The following is a 24,588-nucleotide window of genomic DNA, read 5'->3' as shown; positions in this document are numbered from 1 at the left end:
CCAATGCCACAGTTACTGTGCAAAGTTGAAGGCTGAAATGTTTTTATTTTAAAGCTGGAGTTCAGCTGTAGAATCCTGGTCCGGTTCTGGAAACTGAAAAGAGCATAGACTGTTGGGTGTGGGATTTTGATATTGTCCATAGGGAAAGAGGCTAGCTTGAAAGTTCAGCTTTGAATTCAGTTCCATCTTCTCCTCATTTTTCTTTGCTTCCACATCAGAATTTTCCTATGACCCATTAAGGAGACTAGGGACAGTAACAAATTCTTGATGGGGATACAGACTTCTTCCCAGCTTGGAAATGTTCAGAGCCACAACTTGGGTTCAGGCTCTGACTGTAGTTATGTATGTTGAGAAATAATTAATGAAGCCAGTYAGACTGCTCCTCTTGGAGTCTGTGAAGCTCCCAGTCAGCTGAGTTAGATTGTTTTAGGCTGGCTTTAAATAAAAGGTGATAGTTAAATTGTGCGGAAAATCTGTCCTTCTGCGGAGGAGAAAAAAACAGAAAAGGAGACAAACAGAAGAACTGAGATGGATAAAGGAAAGGCACCTCCTGACAGCTACTGGGTCTGCTTTGACAGATAGAGGTGCTTAACTAGAAAGTTAAGCAGTACTCCTAGAGGTGCTGCTGTGGGATCTCTAAAACTGAATGGGACCGTGCTGGTCAGTTCTCATTGCAAAGAGCTTGCAGAATGCTTCTTGGAATTCATGGTCCTGGGTCAGGTGATGTTCTTGGGGAGGGCTTCATATGTACCCTCTGGCTCTCTGGACCTGTTCAGTGTCATGTTTAGGAGATTTTGAGCCCTTTCAATAACTGGATGCTTCTCTTAACAAATATTCATAGCATTTTATGAGACATTAGAGAGATGATAGCAACTTAATCACTGTGCTTCTGTAGGAATATTATTGAAACTTACTGTTAAAATTGATACTCAGAGTGACTAAGTTTAATTATACAGAATCATTTAGCTGTCTTCCTTTATTTTTCTGCTTGAGTATTTCATAGAATCATAGAATCAGTAAGGTTGGAAGGGACCTCTGGAGATCATCTAGTCCAACCCCTCTGATCAGCAGGGTCACCTAGAGCATGTTAGACAGCTCTGCATCCAGGCGGGCCTTGAATATCTCCAGAGAAGGAGACTCCACAACCTCTCTGGGCAACCTGGTCCAGGGCTCTGTCACTCTCACAGGGAAGAAATTCCCCCTCACGTTCAGGCGGAACTGTGGTTCAATTTCTGCCCATTGCCTCTTGTCCTGTCACATGGGATAACTGAAAAGAGTTTGTCCCCATCCCCTTTGACACCCTCCCTTCAGGTACTTGTACACATTGATAAGATCCCCCCTCAGTCTTCTCTTCCCCAGGCTGAACAGGCCCAGCTSTCGTAGCCGTTCCTCATAGGGCAAGTGCTCCAGCTCCCCGAGCATCTTCGTAGCCCTGCGCTGGACTCTCTCCAGTAGCTCCATGTCTCTCTTGTAGTGGGGAGTCCAGAACTGGACACAGTACTTGAGATGAGGCCTCACCAGGGCTGAGTAGAGGGGCAGGATCACCTCCCTCGACCTGCTGGCAACACTCTTCCTAATGCACCCCAGGAGACCATTGGCCTTCTTGGCCACAAGGGCACATTGCTGCCTCATAGTCAGTTTGTCATCCACCAGCACTCCCAGGTCCTTCTCTGCAGAGCTACTCTCCAGCAGGTCAGCCCCCAGCTTGTGCTGGTGCCTAGGGTTATTTTTCCCCAGATGCAGGACTCTGCACTTGCCCTTGTTGAACCTCAGGAGGTTCCTCTCCGGCCAGCTCTCCAGCCTGGCCAGGTCTCTCTGAATGGCAGCACAGCCCTCAGGTGTGTCAGCCACTCCTCCCAGCTTTGGGATCATCAGCAAACTTGCTGCAGAGGCACTCTGTCCCCTCATCCAGGTCATTGATGAAAAGGTTGAACAGGATGGRACCCAGTACTGAGCCCTGGGGGACGCCACTAGCCACAGGCCTCCAACTAGACTCCATGCCTCTGATGACGACCCTCTGCCTTTCAGCCAGTTCTCAATCCACCTCACTGTCCACTCGTCTAACTCACACTTCCTGAGCTTCTCTAGGAGGATGTTATGGGAGAACGTGTCAGAAGCCTTGCTGAAGTCAAGGTACACAACGTCCACTGCTCTCCCCTCCTCTACCCAGCCAGTCATTCCATCCTAGAGGGCTATCAGATTGGTTAAGCAGGATTTCCCCTTGGTGAATCCATGCTAGCTACTCCTGATCACCTTCTTTTCCTCCATATGTCTGGAGATGACATCCAGAATGAGCTGTCCATCCCCTTTTCAGGGATGGAGGTGAGGCTGACCAGCCTGTAGTTCCCTGGGTCCTCCTTCTTGCCCTTCCTGAAGACTGGAGTGACACTGGCCTTCTTCCAGTCCTCGGGCACCTCTCCTGTTCTCCAGGATCTTTCAAAGACGATGGAGAGCGGCCTGGCAACAACATCCGCCAGCTCCCTCAGTACCTGTGGGTTCATCCCATCTGGGCCCATGGATTTGTGGATGTCTAGCCTGCCCAGAAGATCTCTAATCCTTTCCTCCTCAACCAAAGGAAAGTCTTCCCTTCTCCAGACCTTCTCCCTCACGTCCAGGCTCTGGGGTTCCTGAGGGCTGCCCTTAGCAGTGAAGACTGAAGCAAAGAAGGCATTCAGTAACTCTGCCTTCTCTGTATCCCTTGTCACCAGGGCCCCCGCCCCATTTTCCCTAGTCCTCCTCTTCCTGCTGATGTATTTGAAGATGCCCTTCCTGTTGTCCTTAACATCCTTTGCCAGCCTCAATTCCAACTGGGCCTTAGCCTTCCTCGCAGCATCTCTACATACTCTGGCTGCATTTCTGTAATTCTCCCGAGTAGCCTGTCCCCTCTTCCACATTCTGTGTATTTTCTTCTTCTGTCTGAATTTGGCCAAGAGCTCCTTGCTCACCCATGCAGGTCTCCTGCCCCTTTTGCTGCACTTCTTATTCATAGGGATGCACTGCTCTTGAGCTTGGAGGAAGTGATGTTTGAATACAAGCCAGCTCTCCTGGACTCCCCTTCCTTCTAGGGCCTTAACCCATGGGATTCCACCAATTAGGTCTTTGAAGAGCCCAAAGTCCACTCTCCTGAAGTCCAGGGTTGCAATCCTGCTTATTGCCTTACTTCTTTCCTGCAGGATCCTGAACTCTACCATCTCATGRTCACTGCAGCCAAGGCTGCCCCCAACCTTCACATCTCTAACCAGTCCCTCTCTATTGGTTAGGACAAGGTCCAGCAGGACACCCTTCCTCGTAGGCTCCTCCACCATTTGTGACAAGAAGTTATCGTCAATGCATTGCAGGAGCCTCCTGGACTGTTTGTGCCTTGCTGTGTAGTCCCTCCAGCAGATGTCAGGGTGGTTGAAGACCCCCATGAGAACCATGGCCTGTGATCGTGAGGCTACCTCCAGCTGTCTGTAGAAGGCCTCATCAACTTTCTCCTCCTGGTCAGGTGGCCTGTAGTAGACACCCACGACAGTGTCCCCCGTGTTAGCCTGCCCTTTGATCTTTACACATAAACTCTCAACTGCCTCCTCCTCCTCCACCCCTAGGCAGAGCTTGATGCGTTCCAGTTGCTGTCTCACATGAAGAGCAACTCCACCACCTCGCCTCCCTGGCCTGTCTTTCCTAAAAAGCACATAGCCATCCATGRCAGTGTTCCAGTCATGTGAGCTATCCCACCATGTCTCTGTGACTGCAATGAGATCATGACCCTGCGAGCACGCACAGATCTCCAGCTCCTCTTGTTTGTTCCCCATGCTGCGTGTGATGGTRTACAGGCATTTCAAAGAGGTGGTTGTGCCTGCAGGTTTCCCAGGAAGGGTGTACGGGGGTCCCCCATAGCCATGTCCCGAACACACATCTCCAGCTGCATGCACCCGTTGGAGGCCCCCCAACCCAACTTGTGTTTTGTTGTCTACCCTGTCTGTATGTCACCCTCCCTCCCCCCTCCTACCTACTTTCACTTCAGTTTGGGGAGAATCTGTTATTTGCTGCACTATAATCGGACAGCTAGTTTTGTGTTTGCATCTGTTCTCTTCGTAGCCAGAGATTTGGGTGAAAAATAAACCTCTCAGATTGGYACTTGGCCTAGAAAAGTTAACTTTTTGGAGTAAAATTGCATCCCCATAAATTTTGTGTAGCGATTTGGGCTAAATAATGTCCTCCTTTGCTGTGTCCAGCTCTCCTCAAATCTGATGAGGGACAAGTGGTTTTCTCTCTGTAAGTACAATCTTTCCAAAGTGTAGAGGAGAAGCTGGTAAAGATGGACGGAGCTGGGTCTCTCAGTTATTTCACAATATATCAAAACACCTAAGAAAGGAGGTGGGGCAGTATGTCTCAAATCAGCACTATTAGTGGAGTGTTAGGGCAGCCTAACCCAAGGGGGTGCTTCAGCAGTTGAAATAGGCAGGTGCAGGCTTACAAAAAAACTCCAGGGCACAGAGGGAATGTCCATGGTTTGACCTTCCTTGCGGAGTCTGGTTATCAAACAGTTTTGCTTCCTTTATCCATCCTGGTAAGGCACCTCATCTCTCCTAAACTGATTAGTTGTTTTGAATTCTGATTTACACTGAACATACTGCAAATCATGTAACAAATGGATGATTTAGCTCTTTTACTGAGTCCTCCATTATGAGTGCCAAGAGCTGTAGAAATGATGACTGAGATCCAGTTGGAAGATGTTTCAGCTTGACATTACTTCCAAGTTAGAACATTTGCAAAGTTCTTCCAGTAAATGTGGAAAAAGGTTAGAGAGAAAGACCTGGGGCTCTTGATGTTTCCAGTAAAATCTCATCATCACATGCCACATTATCATCTTGCGTCATCACCTGTCATATTATCATCTCACATCAAAACAGTCCTACAAATCTGACAGAAAGTGGAATTGCCAAACCACTGTGAAACTGAAGCAAACTTGGAGAGACTGCACTTCTGCCAGCAGTGCTCTGCTAGTCCCTTCTTTGAAGTGACACTCTGAGCTTTTAATCAAACACTTACCGGTAAGTAGGTCTCTAGTTAGACCTGTTAGTTGAAGACAGAGACTGATTCATACAAAATGATGATGCAGCTGGTAATCAGGGAAGTGTATGGTCCTGTCTTCTTCTAGCCTGCCTCATAGTCCAAAAAGCGTAAGGGTTTTTGGAAAATGTAACTGTAACGATTTTAATAATAGACAGTGTAGGGTAGTGGCAGCCAGAGCACATTAAATGAAACAGTATCCATATGTGCTTGTCAAAGAAAGGCCAAATATTTTAGCTATCCCATCCTACTGATAATCAGCCTGATGATTTGTTGCTGCATCAAGATACATGGGTTTCTAATAAGCATCCCAAGTTTTATTCAGATCCCTATTTTTCTCCGTGGAATCTGTTTCACAGCTATTCAATGCACTACAACTTCTTTTAAAAGTCTCTGCCAGCCTTATGGCCTGTTTTTCTGGTCAGTCCTGTAGGTTAGTAAAATGGAAATTAAAATGAGCATGARGTTGCACTCCTGTATCCTAGCCTAAATCCACAGGGGCTGGCCTGAAGTCAGCAGTATTAAACCTCAGTAAAACATAAGCAGCTTAGTCATGAAGATTCTGAACTATGCTAACAGTTGTTCATCAGTTGCTTTCATTCACATGATTTTGGACTAAGTGTTAGGTGGATGATTTCTTTTGTGAAATGTTTTATTTATTTATCAGCCATGCTTATTCTTCTGCAATTGATGCTTGGTYATGATTACAAATCTAAGTTCTTGCAGTCCCTTGCAGAGATAGCAGGGAGCTGAAAGTCTCTGCACTGTTTCTTCTACTTCCCACACAGCAAAGCAAAGCTGAAAAAGTTTAGAAAGTGCAGTCTCATAACTACAAACTCCATGGATCAGGGCTCAAAAGGCTGACAGCATTTGAAAAGTCTTGCCCTGCATGTTGCAGATGCTTTCCTTCTTCTCTGAGAACTCTGACTTACTAGGTGGTAGGCTTATAAGCAGGTGATGGTCTGTAACTTATTTCTGTTCAGAAATAGCTTTTCAAATCAGCTACATATTGTGTCTTTGCTGTAATTTGATATTGATATAGTTCCTCTCTCTGCAGAATCCTGGGGTAGGTTCCTCAGCTGAGTTACACTGACACAGCTTCTCTGATGCTGAAAGAGCTCATCTAGGAAATAAAGATCTAAGTTCAGATACTTTTTGAGAGTGTGAAGATTTTGAGGTTTTCATCTATTTGATCTGAGAATGCTCATAAACATTCCAGTGGCAGAGTTTTCTCCCAGCATTAGTGGTGTGAATCTGTGTTTGTGGAATTTTGTAAATAAAATGAGTAAGTAATGTAGGCCCAGAATGCACGTGGATTCTCGCTATTGAGCAGTTCTTTGTACTTAAGTCCAAAGACTTGAGGGGAACTTAAGTTCCAGGGGAACTGTAAATCTGCATAATGTGCATGTCCCATGCTATTGCCTTATGCAGTGCAGACACTTCCAGGTTCATTCCCATTGCTTCATCTTCAATGGCAGCAAAAGTAGAATTCCCCAAGCACCTGTGTCTGCTTGCTTCCTGCATGGCCAGTTGTATTTTATCTTAATCTGCACTAGATGTGCGTGAGCTGGCTGAAYTGGATTGTATCTGCAACTTAAAAGAGATCATGGGCAGGGGGTGAAAAAGATGCTTCAAGAACTTGTAGATGATATCTACAGTGGAATTATGTTTGGGAAAGGAGTTGATGTTGCTCCTTCTGTCTGATGTTACAGAAATGCTGCAAAAGATTTAGGAGATAGGTGACACATGCAGCAGAAGTACTTGTAGAGTGTTCATTTAGGTACTTGTGCTTGTCTCTTATTCAGTCCCAGTTCCCCCTCTTCATGCCTCTTTTCCATGTATTGCCACTATTTCCACTCCTTGCCTCTGGAGATGCTATTTTCTCCTAATCTTCTGGGTTAGCAGCTGAAGCTTTGATCTCCCAATTAATTATTAATGCAGAATAAAGTAATTGCCCTATATTTTGTGTATATGCTGTAGCATACAGGAAGTACATACATAGTCGTTTGTTGGATGCTAAAGCATTTTGCCTCAATTGTCCAACTTAGCTATACTGATCTGGAGCCTAAGCTTCTATGCAGCCAGGGAAGAAAGCTGTAGGCTGTTAGCCTGGGTATTGAACATCACTCTTTGGAGATAGTGTTTTCTCTCTGTCAGTATTGGCTCCTAATTTAGACACCAGAAGTCAAGACAAATAAAATAGACCTTTCCCCTTAGTGTGTATCTGACATTGATTTTTTTCACTTCATGGTAGTGTAGAAGGCAGTAGTTATAGACAGCACTCAGTGAATTACTTGGTTAATTCTTTCTCTCATCAAGAAAGAAATGATTCATTTCCCTGCTTTCTGCCATTTATAAACACCTGCCTGTTTTTCTTTTTCTCTGTCAATCTTATTTTTCACTGCTTTCTCAGAGTGAGACAGACTTGCTGAGTGTGCCTCTGCTTCCTATTTGCTACGTGTGAGAGGCTGAGCAGAGGAACATTGTGTGCTGCCTCAGGACTCAGTGTGGCTGACTTGCAGAGTGTCGTGGCACGAGAAGTTGCAACTACTGGAGGAAATTCATCAATGCTTAAGCTCAAGGCACTGCATTCCTCATGACTTTTCTAAAGATCACTGGTTATTTTATCTTTTTTTCTTTCCCCTATGGACCAATCGTTGCATTGCCTGTGAGAGCTTCTGAAGATAAATGTCCTGTAGATAAATGTCCCGTGTTAACTCAGCAGTTCGGTACGTAGAATTCAAGAGAATGGGAAACAGAAGTGCTTATAAAGAGAAGTGATTTGGAAGCAGGGATGGTGATTAGAAACAGTATTTGCCAAGAGGGTAATATTGAATGTAATCGTATGCATTCTGGGATCTAATTCAACTTCCTTTGAAGTCAGTGATAGTTTGCTATTGTCTGATGTGGTAGTTGGATGAACCTCGTTAAGACAAGCGTAGCCTCTGTACTGCATAATGTTTCTCCTTTTGGCCTCTAGTAGAGACAGACATATGGAAGGAACAAGGAAGTTTCCTTGTTCTTTCATTGTAAATGTGTTTTCTTTTTGCAGCAAATCTTAATGAATGCCAAAACACTAGAGTTTGCAGAATGCGAACATTCCTTGTCTTGGTCTCTGGGACCAGGAGAAGTGACAATGTTGAGATACCATCAGAGGAGAAATGTGGAGACTATAGCAGCAAACCTCTGGAGTCAGCCCAACTATATGGAAACCTTCCTCATTTTTATGCTGCAGCAGCAGCTGCCATTGCCGCCCTTCCCCAGAGCTTCCCTGTGGTGCAGGACCGACACCTGCCAGTGGCCACTTGTTCCCGGTTCCTGTACAGGGAGTCCCAGTGCAGACATTGAGGGTTAAGTGATACTCTTAAGACAGTCCAGGGTATCCTCACACATGAGCTTGCTTGCAGTCTTGAGTTTCTTGTCACTTGTCCTTCTTACTCTTGCCATCTAGTAACCAGTATAGCTGGGCTAACTGGTGCTCTTTTTGCATGTTTGGTCTTTTGTGTCTCTTCTACCAGAGAGAGCATATATTCTAAAAAATAGTGGTCATCTAAGGTTTGAAAACTGCTGTAGACCTGGGCAAATAAATTATCTCTTTTAGTTCTCTGGCTGAACTAAAAACTTGGTTGTTTCAGATTGTATCAGAGATTTGAGGGAGGAAGGATTATTATTTAAAAATAAACAATTGATGAAGCATATTTAATCTCAAGGCGTCATTTCAAAGTGAAAAAAAGAAATAATTTGATTTTTAAGCAAAAAAGAGAAAAATAAAAGAAGTGTATTCTCCTTAAAGCTGCATTTCTTGAACAGTAAATTATTATTCTGAAGAAACTCAAACAACTCCAGGCAAAGAGCTTCCTTTAGTGTCCTTTCTTTAGTGTCTCCACTGACCTGCATGTTACATGGAAGAAAAATTTGATCTGAGCTTTCAGCAAGTACCTGAAGGGAGGGTGCCAAGGGCATGGGGACAAACTCTTTTCAGTTGTCCCATGTGACAGGACAAGAGGCAGTGGGCAGAAACTGAAGCACAGGAAGTTCCGCCTGAACGTGAGGGGGAATTTCTTCCCTGTGGGAGTGACGGAGCACTGGACCAGGTTGCCCGGAGATGTCGTGGAGTCTCCTCCTCTGGAGATCTTCAAGGCCTTCCTGGATGCAACCTGGACTAACATGCTCTAGGTGACCCTGCTTGAGCAGGGAGGTTGGACTAGATGATCTCCAGAGGTCCCTTCCAACCTTACTGATTCTATGATTCTATGATTTTGGTGGGGAATCTGAGTCAGAAAAGCAGCCTCTGTGCATGATTCCTTGCTCTTCCTTCTTCCTCCATCCAAGACTTCTCTGGGCCTGTTTCTATGCTTAATATTTCAGGTCGGCGTTAGTAATATTAAATTTAACTGGGTTCAAGCAACTCTGTTTTACATTGAATCTTGGAAAGGGAATCGACCTAAAATTTTTAAGTACTTTACATTTTAAAAAGGTTTCTCTTCAATGATGGACTTGTTTCTTCTCAGGAGTTTGGATACTGTACAGACTAATGTAATAACATTTGTTTTCACAAGGAAGCATATGTTTAACCGCTGTCTAATGTAGTCGGATATTTTGAAATCTATTAATCCATTCTAAAATGCTTGCTTGACCTATACTTGACTTTGGCTTACAAGAAATTTTATTACGCTAGCTATAGCCCAATTAGCTGTATGTAAAAGCATTTTGCAACATTTACTTTTTATTGTTGTTATGATGATCATATCTAGAGCTCTAGAGCTTACAAGTAACAAAATCAGCATGCATTTATCTATTTATTTTCTTCCTGCAGAAGGAATCTTTCAGTTTTAGAGTCCTCCGAAGACTTTTGTAGCTTTAATGATTTTTAGGAATATTTTTTGCTTTAGATTTATCCTGTTCATTGCATTCCTCAGAAGGCCTTTCCTCAAAGTACCTCCTGCACCTGAAGGTCTTGTTTCCATGCCCTRTGTGGCTTGACTATGATAGCACAACCTCTAGAATCAGATTCCCTCTGGATGAGATAATAAGCTATGACTGCCAATTCAAACATTCTTCAAGAGCAGCAGTTATTCTGGCTTTCTAATTAAAACAATGCTAAAACATTTACTTGTGCTTATATTTGACTAGAAATTTATCCTGTTGAAATAAAATTATATTTTTACTCAATGCTTGTAACAGGTGAGTCTGTGAACTTGCTAAGCAAAACCTTTTATCACTGTAGTCAATGAATTGAGCAGTCTTTGTTTCCAAGCCTAACAATAAGGTAGAAAGCACTAACTGTTTTCTTGTGTATAAAGAGGAAATGAAACATTCAGTCTAGAACAAAAAACTATTAGTCAAATGTCCTAGGTTTTAATTCAGGCCTTACTCTTACTGGAAGTATCTGTGGCTCAATTGTCATCTGTATAAAGGAAATGAACAATTTCTATAATATAATTTTTGTGAATAATAAACCACACTACTTTTCTGTCATCAATTCTCAATTAATGTGATATATAATACAACTGAATTTCTTCTAAAATGTGTRTTTAATAGCTTGAATTGTCAAATATATTTTGCTAAAACTGCGGGTTTTAGAGTCATGATTCGATACAAAACCAAAAGCAAGCTAATTCAGAAGCTTTGAATTTCCTGCATTCTTCAAGTGTCTGCACATTGCAGTCTTGAATTTGAGTAGGTCAGGTTTTTGGGATGATTCTCTATATTAGATGGATGCAAAACTGGAATGAAGCTATGTTTACAAACCTGAAGTTCTATGCCAGTTACTTCTTCTGAACTGTCTGAAGAAATGGATACAAAATTTTCTGTTTACTGATGTTCATTTATCTTCATGTTTCTTAGTTTAGTGAGCGTTTTAGTGAATTCAGAAGTCGCAGTCCTCCAGTTGAGAGGACAGCGAGTTGTTCCGCTGCTCCTTAGGTAGAAATGGCTGCTGAAGGATATTAGATCTCATACGTTAAATCTAGATTACAAAATTTGTTTCTGGTTTTCAAATACTTGCAGTCTGATTTTAGATATATTTTTTCATTTAACTCATATTTAGGGATTAGCTGCTCAGATGTCCATATATTACTGGTGAGATGAATACCTTTATGGAGCTATTGATTTTAGGCAAATTGAAATGAGTAACTGCTTAATTAGAAAGCATGATGTACTTTAAAGTACACTGTGAGGACACAGTATGGTTGGTGCGAAAATTTTTACCTTATCTTTTACTTTTCCCAGTCTACTCTCATGATACTGCTGACTTAAAGTGTTTATTCTTTCTTTACCTCCCTGAGAGGAAGAGAAAAATGAAGGTAACGTCAAATGAAAGTTGTCCTATCTTATGTAAGGATGGTATGTTAAGAACAGTTATTTACTGCTGTGTGTTTCACCTTGTGAGTGGCTGCTATAGATTTATAAAATCTACCGAATGCTTTAAAGTAGTTATGTGTCTTTGTTTTTATATATCAATATTATGCACAGCTGTGGATGCTCAGAAGCACGTCTTAAGAAATCTTTGCATTTTATTAAAAAAGAAAAAAAAAGAAAAGAAACTTCTTGACCTCATAGCCAAGTCCTAGTCCAAATACTTCCAGCTGCAGCTAGAGGGATGAGTCATGCTGAAAGCTGAGGAGCTTTTATAAAAGCCTTTCACTTGGTTCACATGATTTTTTTTTTTATTTTTACATTCCTGCCTGTTTTTCTTTTTAAAAAAAATGTGAAGGCGAGTCACCCAAGGAAAACCCGTATGAGGATGTGGAGCTGAAAGGCCGTCATGCGGGCCGAAAATCCCATCAGCTCTCGGAGAATTCCCTAGATTCCTTGCACAGGATGTGGACTCCGCAGGACAGGAAATACACAGCACCTCCCCAGGTAACGGGACGCTTCTCAGGGCAGGACAGCTCCTTCCTTTCTGTGGGAGAGGCTTATTTAAAACTCTTGCAAGAGAATCAATCATGGCATAGAAGAGCAGCTGTACTGAATGAGAAGGGAAAACTGGAAAAAGAGAGTGATCAAATACATAACTTGTTGCTGCAAATGCTCTTGGCAGCTCTAAATCAGATTCTGAGCACTGAATTGCAGAAGCTCTTTCGATTAGCCCTGAGGAATGCTGGTTAAAGCCTGATGTGTTTAGTTAGACTCCTTCCACTGGTTGTTCAGGGAGCTGAATCTGGCCCTAAATGTTTCATTTTATTTAGCCTCTTTGTGAATTGCCTCCAAATCTGCAGCTAGGCTTTTGGAAGGGACGGGAGGGAAAGAAATCAGTTTCTTGATCGTGTGAATGCATTGTTATGTGAGGCCTATTGTAACTTGGTGATGTGCAGTGTGTAATGTGGCATGTTTGCTTGTAAGATGGAGTAGGCCAAGCATGCCCCCACCCCATAAATAAATAATCAATAAAATAATCAGAAAAACCTGAATGTCTACATCTAACTAAGGCTGCACAAGCATTGTTGACAGCATAGAGCAAAGACCAGGAAGTCAGCACACTCTTCATTTTGATGTGAATTTCCAAAGCAGTTTTGTTTTGTGTGAAAGCTGTGGAATGGTGTATTTCTTTGTTGTTTCTGGGATCATTGTAGTCATAAGGAAAAATATAAATTTATCAGGTATATAATTTTGAGATTCAAAATTTCATTTAAATTCATTTTGCACTGAATCAACAAAAATTTTGTAAAGTTGAATAAAGGTCACAAAAATTTACACTGTGGTCTTATAAAGTGACCTAGAACAAAATGGGTATTTCTTCATTTACTTATTRTGTGTGGGTGCATAGGAGCACTGCAGTCTGAAAGCTGAAAGTATAATTAGGATTCTTAGTATACATCTGGCCCACCATTTACAAAACAGGAGTATTTTCAGCAAAGTTATTCAAAGGGGAACAACAGGTGGAAAGTGAGTAATCAGGCAGAATGAGGAGAAACAGAAACTGCAGCAATGGAGATAACTTCATAGTGAGAGACACATTACACATAACTATTACTTTTGGCTACACTCTGTGTGTGCGTGTGTGTGTGTGTGTGTGTGTGTGTGTGTTAACAGGAATTGCAGTAGCATCTAGAGGATCCAGCAGGATGCCCCATTAGGGCAGGAACTGTATAGGTCCATGGTACGATACCATTCATGCCTCAGAGGGAATCTTTGTAGATGAAGCAAAAGTGTAGAGTAGAAGATATCTCCCTTTTACACAGGATGACCAAAAGATCYATAGATTTAAGTGACTTCTCTGGAGTTACCCAGTAAATAAATAATCATCTCTGGTATCTTAGCAACAGATCTATCTTTACTATGGTAGCTTCTTTTTGAAATGCTCCTGGGAGTTTCCATCAAAACTGCCATAACTGCACAGTCATTTTGCTGATATATAAAGCAAGGAAACATTCGCAGCAAGTCAGCTATGGGCCTGGGTAATTCTACAATGACCAGAAATAGAAAAGTCTCCATTTCCTGAAGAATGGCAGCTTTGGCAACCGTTTATCACCCAGTTTTTCCAGCGTTAGCAACATAGCTGGATTAGCAACATGACTTTTCAGTCATGGATCATGATAAACAAGATCGAAGAGATCAGAAGTTCAGCAGACTTTTGACAGTCATCTCCAAAAAGAATTCCTGTCACTAAAATATACACTGTGCAGATTTTCCTGGCATGCAGAGCTGTGGTAAGCAGAGACCTCAGAAACATTCGCATGTGGTCATTTTGAATCCAATTGTGTCTTCTCCTTTCCTCTTTGTTAGTTTCAATTTTGAAGTTCTCAGATATAAAAAGACAGTTTTATTGATTATGTTGTATTTGTGATGGAACCCCCCCCCACACACACAGATACCCACGTTGTATGGCTGCAGGTGGAAAAAATACATACATACATACATATATAAAATACACACACACACACACGTAAAAACACATGCATGCCCTTTAATAGATTAACCTTGCATGTAGAAGTGAGGCATTTACTGCTGCAGGTTTATGGCTAGTAATACTAGCCAGAGAATATTGACAAATGCCAATTAACAGTTGCTTGACTGGTACTTTTTACTAGACATATTGGTTAACCTTCTTACAATATTTGAAGTAGATACAGGAAGGACAATTAGATGTTCAAGCAAATGGAGAGTGAAGTGGAGGAAATGGCTTGCTCTCTTTCGCTTAGATCATAGCAAAGTATGCAAAGCTTAAATAAAGTTTCAGATACTGACCYGTATCTTTTCATTTTGACCTTGAACCCTCTGTTCTTGCATACTCTGTAGAGCAGCAACTTGCCTGGCATGGTGTCCTTGTGTAGCCACCACTTGCTCACAAAGAGCYGCTTCTGCTGTAAGTGTGGGAGGAAGCTCAAACTGTTCTTGTTCTTGCAGCTGCCCTCCAAGCCCAGTAGCCAGTCTCTGCGCATTGGGAACTGGTCGGAAAGGAAGAGCCAACGCTTGCCACGGTTACCCAAGCGGCACAGCCACGATGACATGTTGCTGCTGGCGCAGCTTGGCATTCCCTCCTCCCCCTCCAGCCTCAATGACGACAGTCTGAGTACCACAAGTGAGCTGCTGTCTACACGCCGAGCCAGGAGGATCCCAAAGGTATGGTCAAGGTCATCTTGTCCCAGCAGAGCATCAGAAGAGTCCACTCTTGAGTTTCTCCAGTGGTAAAATGCTAAGGCAGAGCAGCTGTAGAGGGACCAATATTATGCTGTGGAGATTGTTGCTACCACACAATAAACAGCCTCATTTACATCCCTGCATTTGCCTGCAGCAAAGGCCAATTAAAAACAGAGGGATTTGAATTCAAGTTAAAGGAGTCTGAGTGCTCAGCAGTCCCTTATATTTGACTTCTGAGTCTCAGAGTTGGGAGGCAAAACTGATTTCAAGGCTTCAGCTAGAAGGCTTATGTTGAGGATAGCTCCAGTCTGAAAGAGCTTACCAACTTCTCTATAACCTTTACCCATCACTGAAAGCTTTTTTGCCTCCAGAAGGAAAATTGAGATCCAAACAGAAACAGAAATTCTCGGAAGCCAAGACCCTTTTCCTTTTTACACTCACACATGCTCTGGAGATTCCATCTCTAGAAGTGGGTAATTCTGCACTGGCCCAAATGTAGCAAACGACTGATAGCCAGCTTTGCCCAGGGTTGGTTTTAAACCAACTCTGTTTTCTACAGCAGTTTTCTTCAAGCTTTCTGGGCCAGAGTGTTGTTTTGTAGCTAACTTGATGATTTTAAATGGGTGATGGCTGAGCAGTTACTTACAAAGTGCAGCAACATCAGAAGTGGGTTTTTTTCCTCATTTGTTTGCTGTTCTCAGGGAAATAGCTATTATTGACCCAATATGTTTCCCTTTGTTTCCTGACAACCTGCCCCAACCTRATAATCCTGTTGGCTTGATGAGTTTGAAGGAAAAATTAATTTTCTGTTTTTCAAAAAGTTCCAATTTTCCAAAGTGGGATGTGAAAAAAATCCAAACTTTTTCTAGTACAATAGCAACAGAGGGGAGAGAACTGCCAATATGTTTATTTTTGGCTTGTGAACAAAGCTGATTTTTACTCTTTCCTGTTCTTATTAGAGGACATGCTTTAAAGTACATGGCTATAAATACTGTGAGTTGAGGGGGATTTTTATGTTCCTTTTAATTAGTCTGAAATTCTGTCTAAGCAGGAAGCAAACAAAAAAGAAGGAAATTAATCATATATCCTTAATATTTACTATATTTTTATTTTCTTGGAATATATTATCTTATTACACAAATTAGCATACATCTGTGGCAGAAGTTATGGAGTAATTCACAGAGTAACTTACTATTCAGTGTGATACTTGGAAAGTTTAGCTATCGATTTTTGTACTCAAGTTTCATTTTTTTGTCTGATTTAAGAGACATTCTTAAGAGACATGTCTGTTAAGAGACATTCTCTTCATATGAAATTATTTTTTCAGCATATGAATGTTCATAGCTTAATCACAAATCTCATGATAATTTATATTTTTCTGACAGCTTTAGCTCCAAGAATCACATATTACTGGAAAATCTCATGCTTTTATTAATAAAAAAAAAATAGTTAAAGGAAARGCTTGAACCTCAGAAACTCTCGTTCCTCCCCATCCACTCTCGGCCTCCACAGATGCAAAACACAAAGAGAAAATAATGGGTGCTTTGTAAAAACATCTAAATGCTTTAAAAACCTGGGCTTTAGTCACCACAGTGCAGATATTTTACTCATGGTGAAGTAGCTCACGCAGAGCAAATGCGAAGCAGCACACTGAGGAGAGAGAGAAATCACAGCAGAGCCTCTTGCCCTGCTTCCCACTGCCTTGTTCAGGGACCTCCGCTGCGTGGCTGAGGCCGTCCCTATGTGCAGGCTTTTTGGGCTGGCGTCTGTGCAGCAGCCAGGCAGGATTTCCTCCCGCCGGCGCTGCCTGTGGCAGCATGAGGGTTCCCAGCAAGCAGAGCCAGGGCATGGCCACAAACAGAGAGTTTCCAGCTGAGCCTCTGTTCACCAGCTGGCGATGGGTTGCACATGTTTCTGTCAGCAGACAGAGGCAAAATCCCAACTACTCTTCAAGTTGGATAAAAAGTGAGAATTTTAACACTTTAAAATCAGTGTTCTGGGCCAGACTCTTTTCACCACCAGGAAGAAGCTGCTGTGGCCGTATGTTGGTGTAAGTGTGAAGAGAATTTGAGCAGTAATTGTAAAGTTTGCTATCAAAAATGGATATATGTTTCTGACACCATTCCTGATTAAAATACAGGCAGTGTGATTAAACTATGGACCAAATGGAGGGGTTGGATGATTGGATGACTTGGTTTCAGTTTGTGCTCTCTTCCTGACCTTCTGCTGGGCCTAGGGCAGATTGGTTACTCTCATTGAGCTTATTTCTCTCTTCAAGCTGAGGTAAAACATCTTTTATAAGCTGTGCTATAATTCTATGAGGAAAGCTGCTATGGAATGAAAATGTGCTGTTTCTGACTCAATACTATTATGAAGATTAATTGCTTCATATTTAGGAATTATTTCTTCTGAAATAATAATATTCTGTTTAATTACTAATTCCTAGTAATCTCAACTTCTTGTTAAAGTAACTAAACACTAATCTGGTTAATATTTTCCATCATCTCATTTTTTTTTAAAAAAAACAAACAGTTGTTATCCCTGCTGAGGAAGGTCTTAAAGATGATTACTAGAAGTTAAAATTCTGTTTTAGCTGGCACTAGTAGCTGGTTTTGAAACACTTCAGTAGGTCAGGATGAGTTTGAAGAAAGCACATACAGTACCTCTGAAGGTACAGCACAGTGTGGAAGCGGGAGGGAGGAGAACTCCATATGGGCCAGGTCCTCAATGGATATAGTCTGGATTCAAAGCTGCTGATTTACTCTGCATCTGAAAAAGCTTTAAAAGGTGGGATCAGCTCCTTCTGTCCTTACTTGAACACACTAAAATCACTGTTTTTTGAAAAAAAAACAGTTCAGAGAGCTAACAGATGTGTTACTCTTGCATTCAAAATTTGTTACCATCTTAAGGTCCATGAGAGTTTGGCAAAGGTGGATATAGCTAATGGATCGCTGTGTTTAGACAGTGCAAGTGAAGAGATAAACAACAGCATAGAGGGGAATGAAGTGATAGAGGAATAACATTTCCAAAATGTGCCTTTGAATCCTCAGTTTCATTGCACATTTTTTACAAATGTCTAAGTTTTGAAAATGGGATTTAGGTTTCTGATTTGGTTAACTATTTCTGCAAATATATCCATAGGTAAAGAAGTAAAATGTCACTGAGGTCCAAAATAAAGAGAGACAGGAATCCACTTTGTAATAGTAAAGGAGTTAGAGGACACAGCTAACTTATCATCCATAGCCAAATTTTGCTTGGATAGATTAATTAATTAAAAGTTTCCTAGCAGAAAAGTGTTTGATTTCACTGATGTATTTTCTTCTTTTGCAGCTTGTCCAAAGAATCAATTCCATTTACAGTGCAAAAAGAGGAAAAAAACGATTGAAGAAACTTTCTATGTCCAATATTGAGACAGCATCCCTACGAGGTATGACACAAGCATTAAGGCTCAGTGAGTCCATTTGAATGTTACAAGATTGCTAACGGCAGATTTCCTTTTCCTGCACTATGTCTACCCTGTGCTCATCTTTGTTTAGTGCATTCCTGTATTTACAGTGATAACTTTGTGTCTGCCAAAGGAGAAGATGGGAATGGGCTAAAAAGAAACCAAAGCTCTTAGCAATTTCCATGCTTTTAATCCCATGACTGACTAAAGACTCATCCAGCCTGTTCCTTATATAACTTTTTCAGTAGTTTGTGTCTGTAAGTTTTGTCCAAAATTCACAGTTTTAACCCTGTAATTCCTTCATTCCTTTTCCTGGCATGAACATGTGAACATAATTCATTCTGGGCTTCAGAGTGCTTTAGGAAAAGCATGAGTGCAGAGARAAAATCAGGCCATGTTTGTAATAGCAGTACAGTGAAGCTTTAAGCACAAGTACACCTCAGAAATACATCTTACAAGGTAACCTTTTGCATGTTAACTCTCATTCAGCATGGTGAGTTCTGTCAATTGAAAACTTTGCCCAGCAAAAGCTCATAAGTTTTCCCTTGACTTCCCAAGTGCTGTATAACTTCCTTTTGAAAAACTGAAATCTGCAAAATAAAGTGAAAGGGTTAAAATCCATTTCTCAAATGGCACGTTCACCTCTGTAGTTTAGCACAGATGAGAGTTCAGTGCAATCTTTTGTTCCAATGGAGAATAAATACTGCATTTTCTTCAAAGCAAGGCTCTTATTTTAGAGCAAGATTGAAATGTCTTCCAGGAAAACCACAATCTAAGAGAGTTGTTCAAACTGTTTATTTCAATATGTTTTAAAACTCAGGGGAGAATGTGTGAGGATCACAAGGCTCTATGTGAGATAGGATTCTTTCCCAGTTTCATTGCACTAACCAAATTCTTGTTTGCTTTGGTTTTGCATTAACTGATCCCTCTTTATCTCCCTTGCAGATGAAAACAGTGAGAGTGAGAGTGACTCAGATGACAGGTTTAAAGGTAAGGGATCAATCTTCAGTACTTCCAGTCAGCAACTGTCACAGTCTCTGTCAACATACATTCTTCTGCTACTGCACATTGTTCCAGTCCATGGCTTATATTTTCCTCCTTGAACTATATTAACTCCATTACAGTAGGTTTCACAAAGTTTCTAACACAGGAGCATGAATGTGGAAAGCAAGGACAAAATGACCTGTGAGGTTCTGAAAAGGATTTGGCAACTGTGTCATCTAATGAAGAACAGTTGAACGTTTGATAGATTTGCTTTGTCAGCCATGTCACAGATGCTGGTGTTTTCCATTCTGACTACTGGGTGCAAACTTTGAGGGATAGATTTGGATAAATGTGCTATCTTCATATTCATTCACTGCTTTAAGTGTTTACAGCTAGCTGCTGTTGGAGGCGAGATACTGGGTCTGATCCAGCATAGCAGTTCTTATAGTCTTTTATAGGTCTGCAGTCTCCAAATTGTAGAATTTCCTTTATTAATGCACAGCACTTGCACAAACTCTGCCTGTAAATGAGGCCAGTAAATGAGTCCCTCATTGTCAAGAGTCCTGATACACAGAGAGAACAAAAAAAAAAGACAAAGACAGCAACAGCAGATTTTATTATTAAAAAACCCTCAAATCTATCGTGTTGTTAAGTGAGGAAAAAACCTGGGAGTGCAGAGCTGTGATTATGAGATGAGAAGTGGTCTTACCTATCTATTGCAGGTCTCTTACTTACTGTTCATGTGGGAAAACTTGCTGGAAAACATTGTTTGAGGGGAAAAAGGATTGTTTGGGTTAAGTGGCAGTAAGACACAAAGCACCTCACCCCAAACAAGCTGTAAATGACATTATACAGCAAGACATGAGAAAGAGACTCATTCCTCCGTTATAGACAGATACTATCCCAAAAGTACTTTCAGTTCTGTTTTCCATTGTGTTGAAAAATATAGAGGTTGCTTTTGCCCATAGCTCATGAAGGAGAACAGGCAGGGCCTGACCTCTCCTGTTATTGAGAAGATATTCTGGTTTCACTGGGAACTGGGAAGCTTTTCTCCTCGTTGTTGTGGAAAGGAGGCTCCTCAATGGCTCTCCAGCTAACTGCTCCTGTTTGACCATACCATTACATAGATACTCTCAGGGAATCCTGAGCCAAAGGTCCAGTTGTCACATATGGCTTGACAGGATTCCTTAGGTCCCCAGCTGTTGGGGTGGGATGGGCTCCTTTTTCTTATCTCTTGCAAATACAAAGCACTAGCCAGCAGTGTGGGACTATGTCAAAGCAGGACAGACATAAGATTTCACTTGCCTGGCTGTGCAGGCACACCAAGGCCCAGAATACTTCGTCAGGATAACTGTTAATGTTGGTGCTGTTGAACCAGTCTATGCCAGCTGATCATCAAGGGGTTTCCCCTTCTTTCTGTTGATTAATTACTGCTGTGATCAAGTGCTTTTCACATCTTATTTCCTACCACATGGGACAATCTGCCTTTTGCTAATTATGGGCTGTGTCAATGAATACAGTCCTAAAGGGTTGACATGCACTGCTAACATTTTGGCTGCCACTGCACAGAAATCCTGCTGTGAAGAGGTGGGAAGAAGATGCAGGCAGCTGTTTTCACTTAGCTTCTTTTTACTTGCTGGTCTACCAGAACTGGCAATGATGTGACTGACTACTCTGCCTGAATAGTCTGAGGACAGGTCACTGGACTGGGGAGTATCTTTTGATGAGGACTGGATGTGGCCATGAATCTGAGTCTGCCCCTCAGGCTGAACTGGCACAAGCAAAGAAATCCTGCAGGAGGCATTTTACACCTCTTTTCTCCTTTCTTCCTTCCTTCCTCTGAGATCATTCCACAGCTTTCAGGGCCTGGGCTTGTGCTGTGGAGGAGGAGGAAGAACACCTCTAGCAATTTTCAATGCAGAGCTGTGCTGCGTTAACTGGTGATAGAGTTGATTTTCTCCAGTGTAAACAAGGTCTGTGCTGGGGGCTGTAGTGTATTTACATACCCACATAAGGGCTTATAATATAGCTCTATACGTACAGGAAAAGCAGATCTTTGGCAGAGTTACAGGTATGAACTGCAAATGATTTCAGTGGCTCAGGGTTGCATCACTTCAGTAGTTGGAGAGAGTTTTGATTTATTGGTAGAATTAGGGGGAGAGACTGCAATATGAAGGTCTGCCTTTGAAAGGGAAACATGCTTGAAGTAATACACTGGCAAACTGAGAATTCTTTGTGAATGGCTGTGGCTTGCACATAACATTACATTCCCAGGTAATGATCTATCTCTCTTTTTTTTTCTTTGAAATGCTAGCTCATACGCAGCGTCTAGTGCACATCCAGTCAATGCTGAAAAGAGCTCCAAGCTATCGAACCCTGGAACTGGAGCTGATTGAATGGCAGGAACGGGAATTATTTGAGTATTTTGTGGTAGTGTCACTGAAAAAGAAGCCCTCTAAAAATACTTACCTCCCAGAAGTGACATACCAGTTTCCTAAGGTAAAAGAAAAATTCTTATGTACAGTGTATTCTAAATGATTTGTAAGATCATTTTGGTTAAGATCAATAAAGTTAGTAAGTGGGAAAATTAATAGAAATGTGTTTCTTAAAATGGAGTCAGTCTTTCGGCTTTCAGATTTTTTCCAGTGCTCTTATGCTGTTATAAAGTGAAGAGCATAGAAAAGGTGATTGAGTGCTTTCATGACTTACAGAATTGCATTTCCCACTGCTGGAGAGTTTTGCCTGATGGTAGACAGTTTAAATACTGTGTTTAAATTCAATATCTAAATATTTCACTTGTAACTCAATTTGGCTGTATTAGGATTTGTGCCAAAAGCCACAGATGTCAGAGGAAAGACTTCTGCTAAGTGATGGCACTTCTCTCATGCTCTTGCAGCAGAAAGGAATTCGAGATAGGACTGTATTTTAAGTGGCCATTGTACCACAAAGGAATTTCAGTGAAAAAAAAAAAAGTCAGTGATTATTGTGCTGGTATCTACAAGCCTCAGGCCTGGGGTCCCGCCTCATTCTACTAAGCCAAATAATGAACAAGCTGATGGGCCCAAGCTCTTCAGAGCTCATCAGTAAACCCCCCTCCTCAGAGTTGCTGKGAGGCTGGCAGTAAGGACAACTCAATGAACCTTAGTTTTTCCACTGCAGCTAGAAAGACCTACCAAACAAATGCGTGAAGCAGAGGAGCGTCTCAAGGCTATCCCTCAGTTCTGCTTTCCTGATGCCAAGGACTGGCTCCCTGTCTCTGAATACAACAGGTAAACACTCTTTTGCTCTGCTGTGGCTCAGTGCTGATGGACTGCATCTGGAGCAGCCACAGCCTTGCATTGCCCAATTAAGGAAGTAGCAGTTTGAATCTTGGCCACTTCAGACTCAAGCAGCTGTATTTAATTTTTTTAAGTTCTGTATTATTTTTCTTCCCCATTCTGTCTGGCTCACAGGCCTCTGTGGCTGAGGGGAAGATGTTTGAAGGTTCCTCTCTGTGCGAAATCCAAAAGCATAAATGGAAGTATTTAAAATAAATCTCAAAAAGGCCAGGGCCCTGTCCAGCACCATACCCCAGAATGCTTTTGTAACGTTGCTGGGCACCTCTTGGACCAGCTTGATTCAAGTTCTRAAAGTTGTTTTTTGATCATGCTCTATGCCAGCAGAGGAGCTGATCCCTCTGAGGTGAATGACTGCATAAAAGGGGCAAAGGAAGAGAGAGCCAGGCTCACATTTTCCTTTCATTCAAAAGAAACCTCAAAAATGTATCTGTTCTTTTTCCTGCATTAGAACTTGATGATCTGAAGGAGTAAGTGTATATGACCCAGAATATGAGATGGCTTTTTAAGATGTGTGGCAGATGTGTGTAAATGAAGTAAGACATGTTCAGAGCATGTCTAATGGCACTTTCAACTGTGACATGAAACTAGCATTCACCTACAGGAATTACTGCAGCCAAAAATATGTATGGAACATTTTATTAGCTTTCACATGGCACATACCACATAACCCTACAGTAATGGTATATGCTGTGTTGCTTGGCCTTATTATTCAGTACTTGGAAGCATCTGGTTAATGAGGTACTGAAAACACTGAAGGAGAAACAGAGAACTGTGGGCATCATTGGTGTAAGCATTACACAGCTGTGTTCTATATAATGTCATTTCAAACTTGCAAAGCAATCAGCAGTATTTATCAGCCCTGGCACAAAACATACGTGCCCATCTCTTTACCTGTGCTGTAATTACAGCTTTAAAATAGTCTGTTGTAATTGATACTTAGCCCAGGGGAGAATATGAAATGAGCTGGATTTTGCAAGGCTGTATTGTTCCTAGTTTAGAAAGTGAATTCTGTGCTCTAAGAGAGTATCTGTGGTTCTGCCTGTAAAAGAATAAAGCACTTTGCATGGGCCAACGAGAGGACCTAACGAAAGGGTGAGGGAGATGCAGCATTTGAATACTGCACTCAAAATCTGATTCTTGTGTTCATTCTGCAGTATGAAAGGACAGTCATGTCACTGAAATTCAGCACCCATCTCCTCTTATAATAAGATATCTAGGTTATCCAGGGCAATGCGGATTTTTATTTTTGATGGAATTTGGCCACACAGTATATCCAGATGATAGATGAAGGCCCTCCAGTGGGTAGAATCTCTCAGTGGATAAGTATCGCTTTTTAAATGATCTACCCCATAGCTACRCTGCATAAAGATATAAGATAGTATAAGATAGTAAACTTATATTTATATAAGATAGATGTATAAATTAGTAAGATCTCAAAAATTTATTTTCTTCTAGTGAGACCTTCTCTTTTATGCTGACTGGGGAAGATGGAAGCCGGAGGTTTGGTTATTGCAGAAGGTTGTTGGTAAGTACATCACTTTCACCTCAAATTGCACAATTCTGTAACGTAGTATCTCAAAACTATATTCTGAACTTTGAGGGTATGTCTTGTGGTCTTAAAATAAAACTGAGTTACTTACTCTGAAATTTGGAAATCTAAGGACCTCAAGTGAAATAATAACTTGTAACACCTGTCTGAATCAAATGTATCCCAAGTCTTTCCAGATTCTTGTGCATTTCCTAAAAGTTCCTTGTGTGGAAATTTAAGTTTTTTATATTGCTTGGTTTTAAGCAGAAGCYGAAATATTACAACACTGCAAAGAAAGGCAAATGTGGTATTTCTAAACATTTTGAAGTAGTGTTTATCTCTTGGACAGCTGCTTACATCTCTACAGCATTGTGCCAGCACTGCCTCATAAGTCTGCAGCAGATCTGTGACACAGGTAGATCAGCCACCCTTTCCAGCACAGGGGCAAGGAGAGTGGAGAACGTTTTTTTTCTGTACCATGCACTAAGCTGATGCTGGTTGCAGGAAGTCTGGGTCCTCAGGCTCCTTTTCARTCCTTATGATCAGGGTTGGTCAATTAGTGATGTGTGGGCCTGACTCAGCCTACCTATACAGTGTGGTCTCATCACCTGGAAAACGGATGGGTCACTTGGCCAGTGAGAGTGAGAGCATGGCAG

General features: G+C 41.7%; 1 protein-coding gene across 5 annotated transcripts in view; it reads left to right on the top strand.

Moving 5' to 3' along the window:
- The window catches only part of DENND2B (DENN domain containing 2B), a 186,738-nt gene that overhangs the window by 117,629 nt on the left and 44,521 nt on the right, over positions 1-24,588 (top strand). For all 5 annotated transcript variants that reach the window (XM_085317187.1, XM_085317183.1, XM_085317185.1 and 2 more), the window contains 7 exons: positions 11,771-11,919; positions 14,404-14,619; positions 17,968-18,064; positions 19,028-19,072; positions 21,381-21,565; positions 22,226-22,335; positions 23,860-23,929. In XM_085317187.1, coding sequence (XP_085173313.1) covers positions 11,771-11,919; positions 14,404-14,619; positions 17,968-18,064; positions 19,028-19,072; positions 21,381-21,565; positions 22,226-22,335; positions 23,860-23,929 — 872 coding nt within the window. The remainder of the gene's footprint in view (positions 1-11,770; positions 11,920-14,403; positions 14,620-17,967; positions 18,065-19,027; positions 19,073-21,380; positions 21,566-22,225; positions 22,336-23,859; positions 23,930-24,588) is intronic.

The sequence above is a fragment of the Rhea americana genome, unplaced genomic scaffold (assembly GCF_003343005.1).
Source record: "Rhea americana isolate MKP2758 unplaced genomic scaffold, rheAme1 scaffold_49, whole genome shotgun sequence".
NCBI classification, from domain to species: domain Eukaryota; kingdom Metazoa; phylum Chordata; class Aves; order Rheiformes; family Rheidae; genus Rhea; species Rhea americana.
Note: the sequence above shows the minus strand (reverse complement) of the source record. Positions and strands in the feature narration are given on the sequence as shown.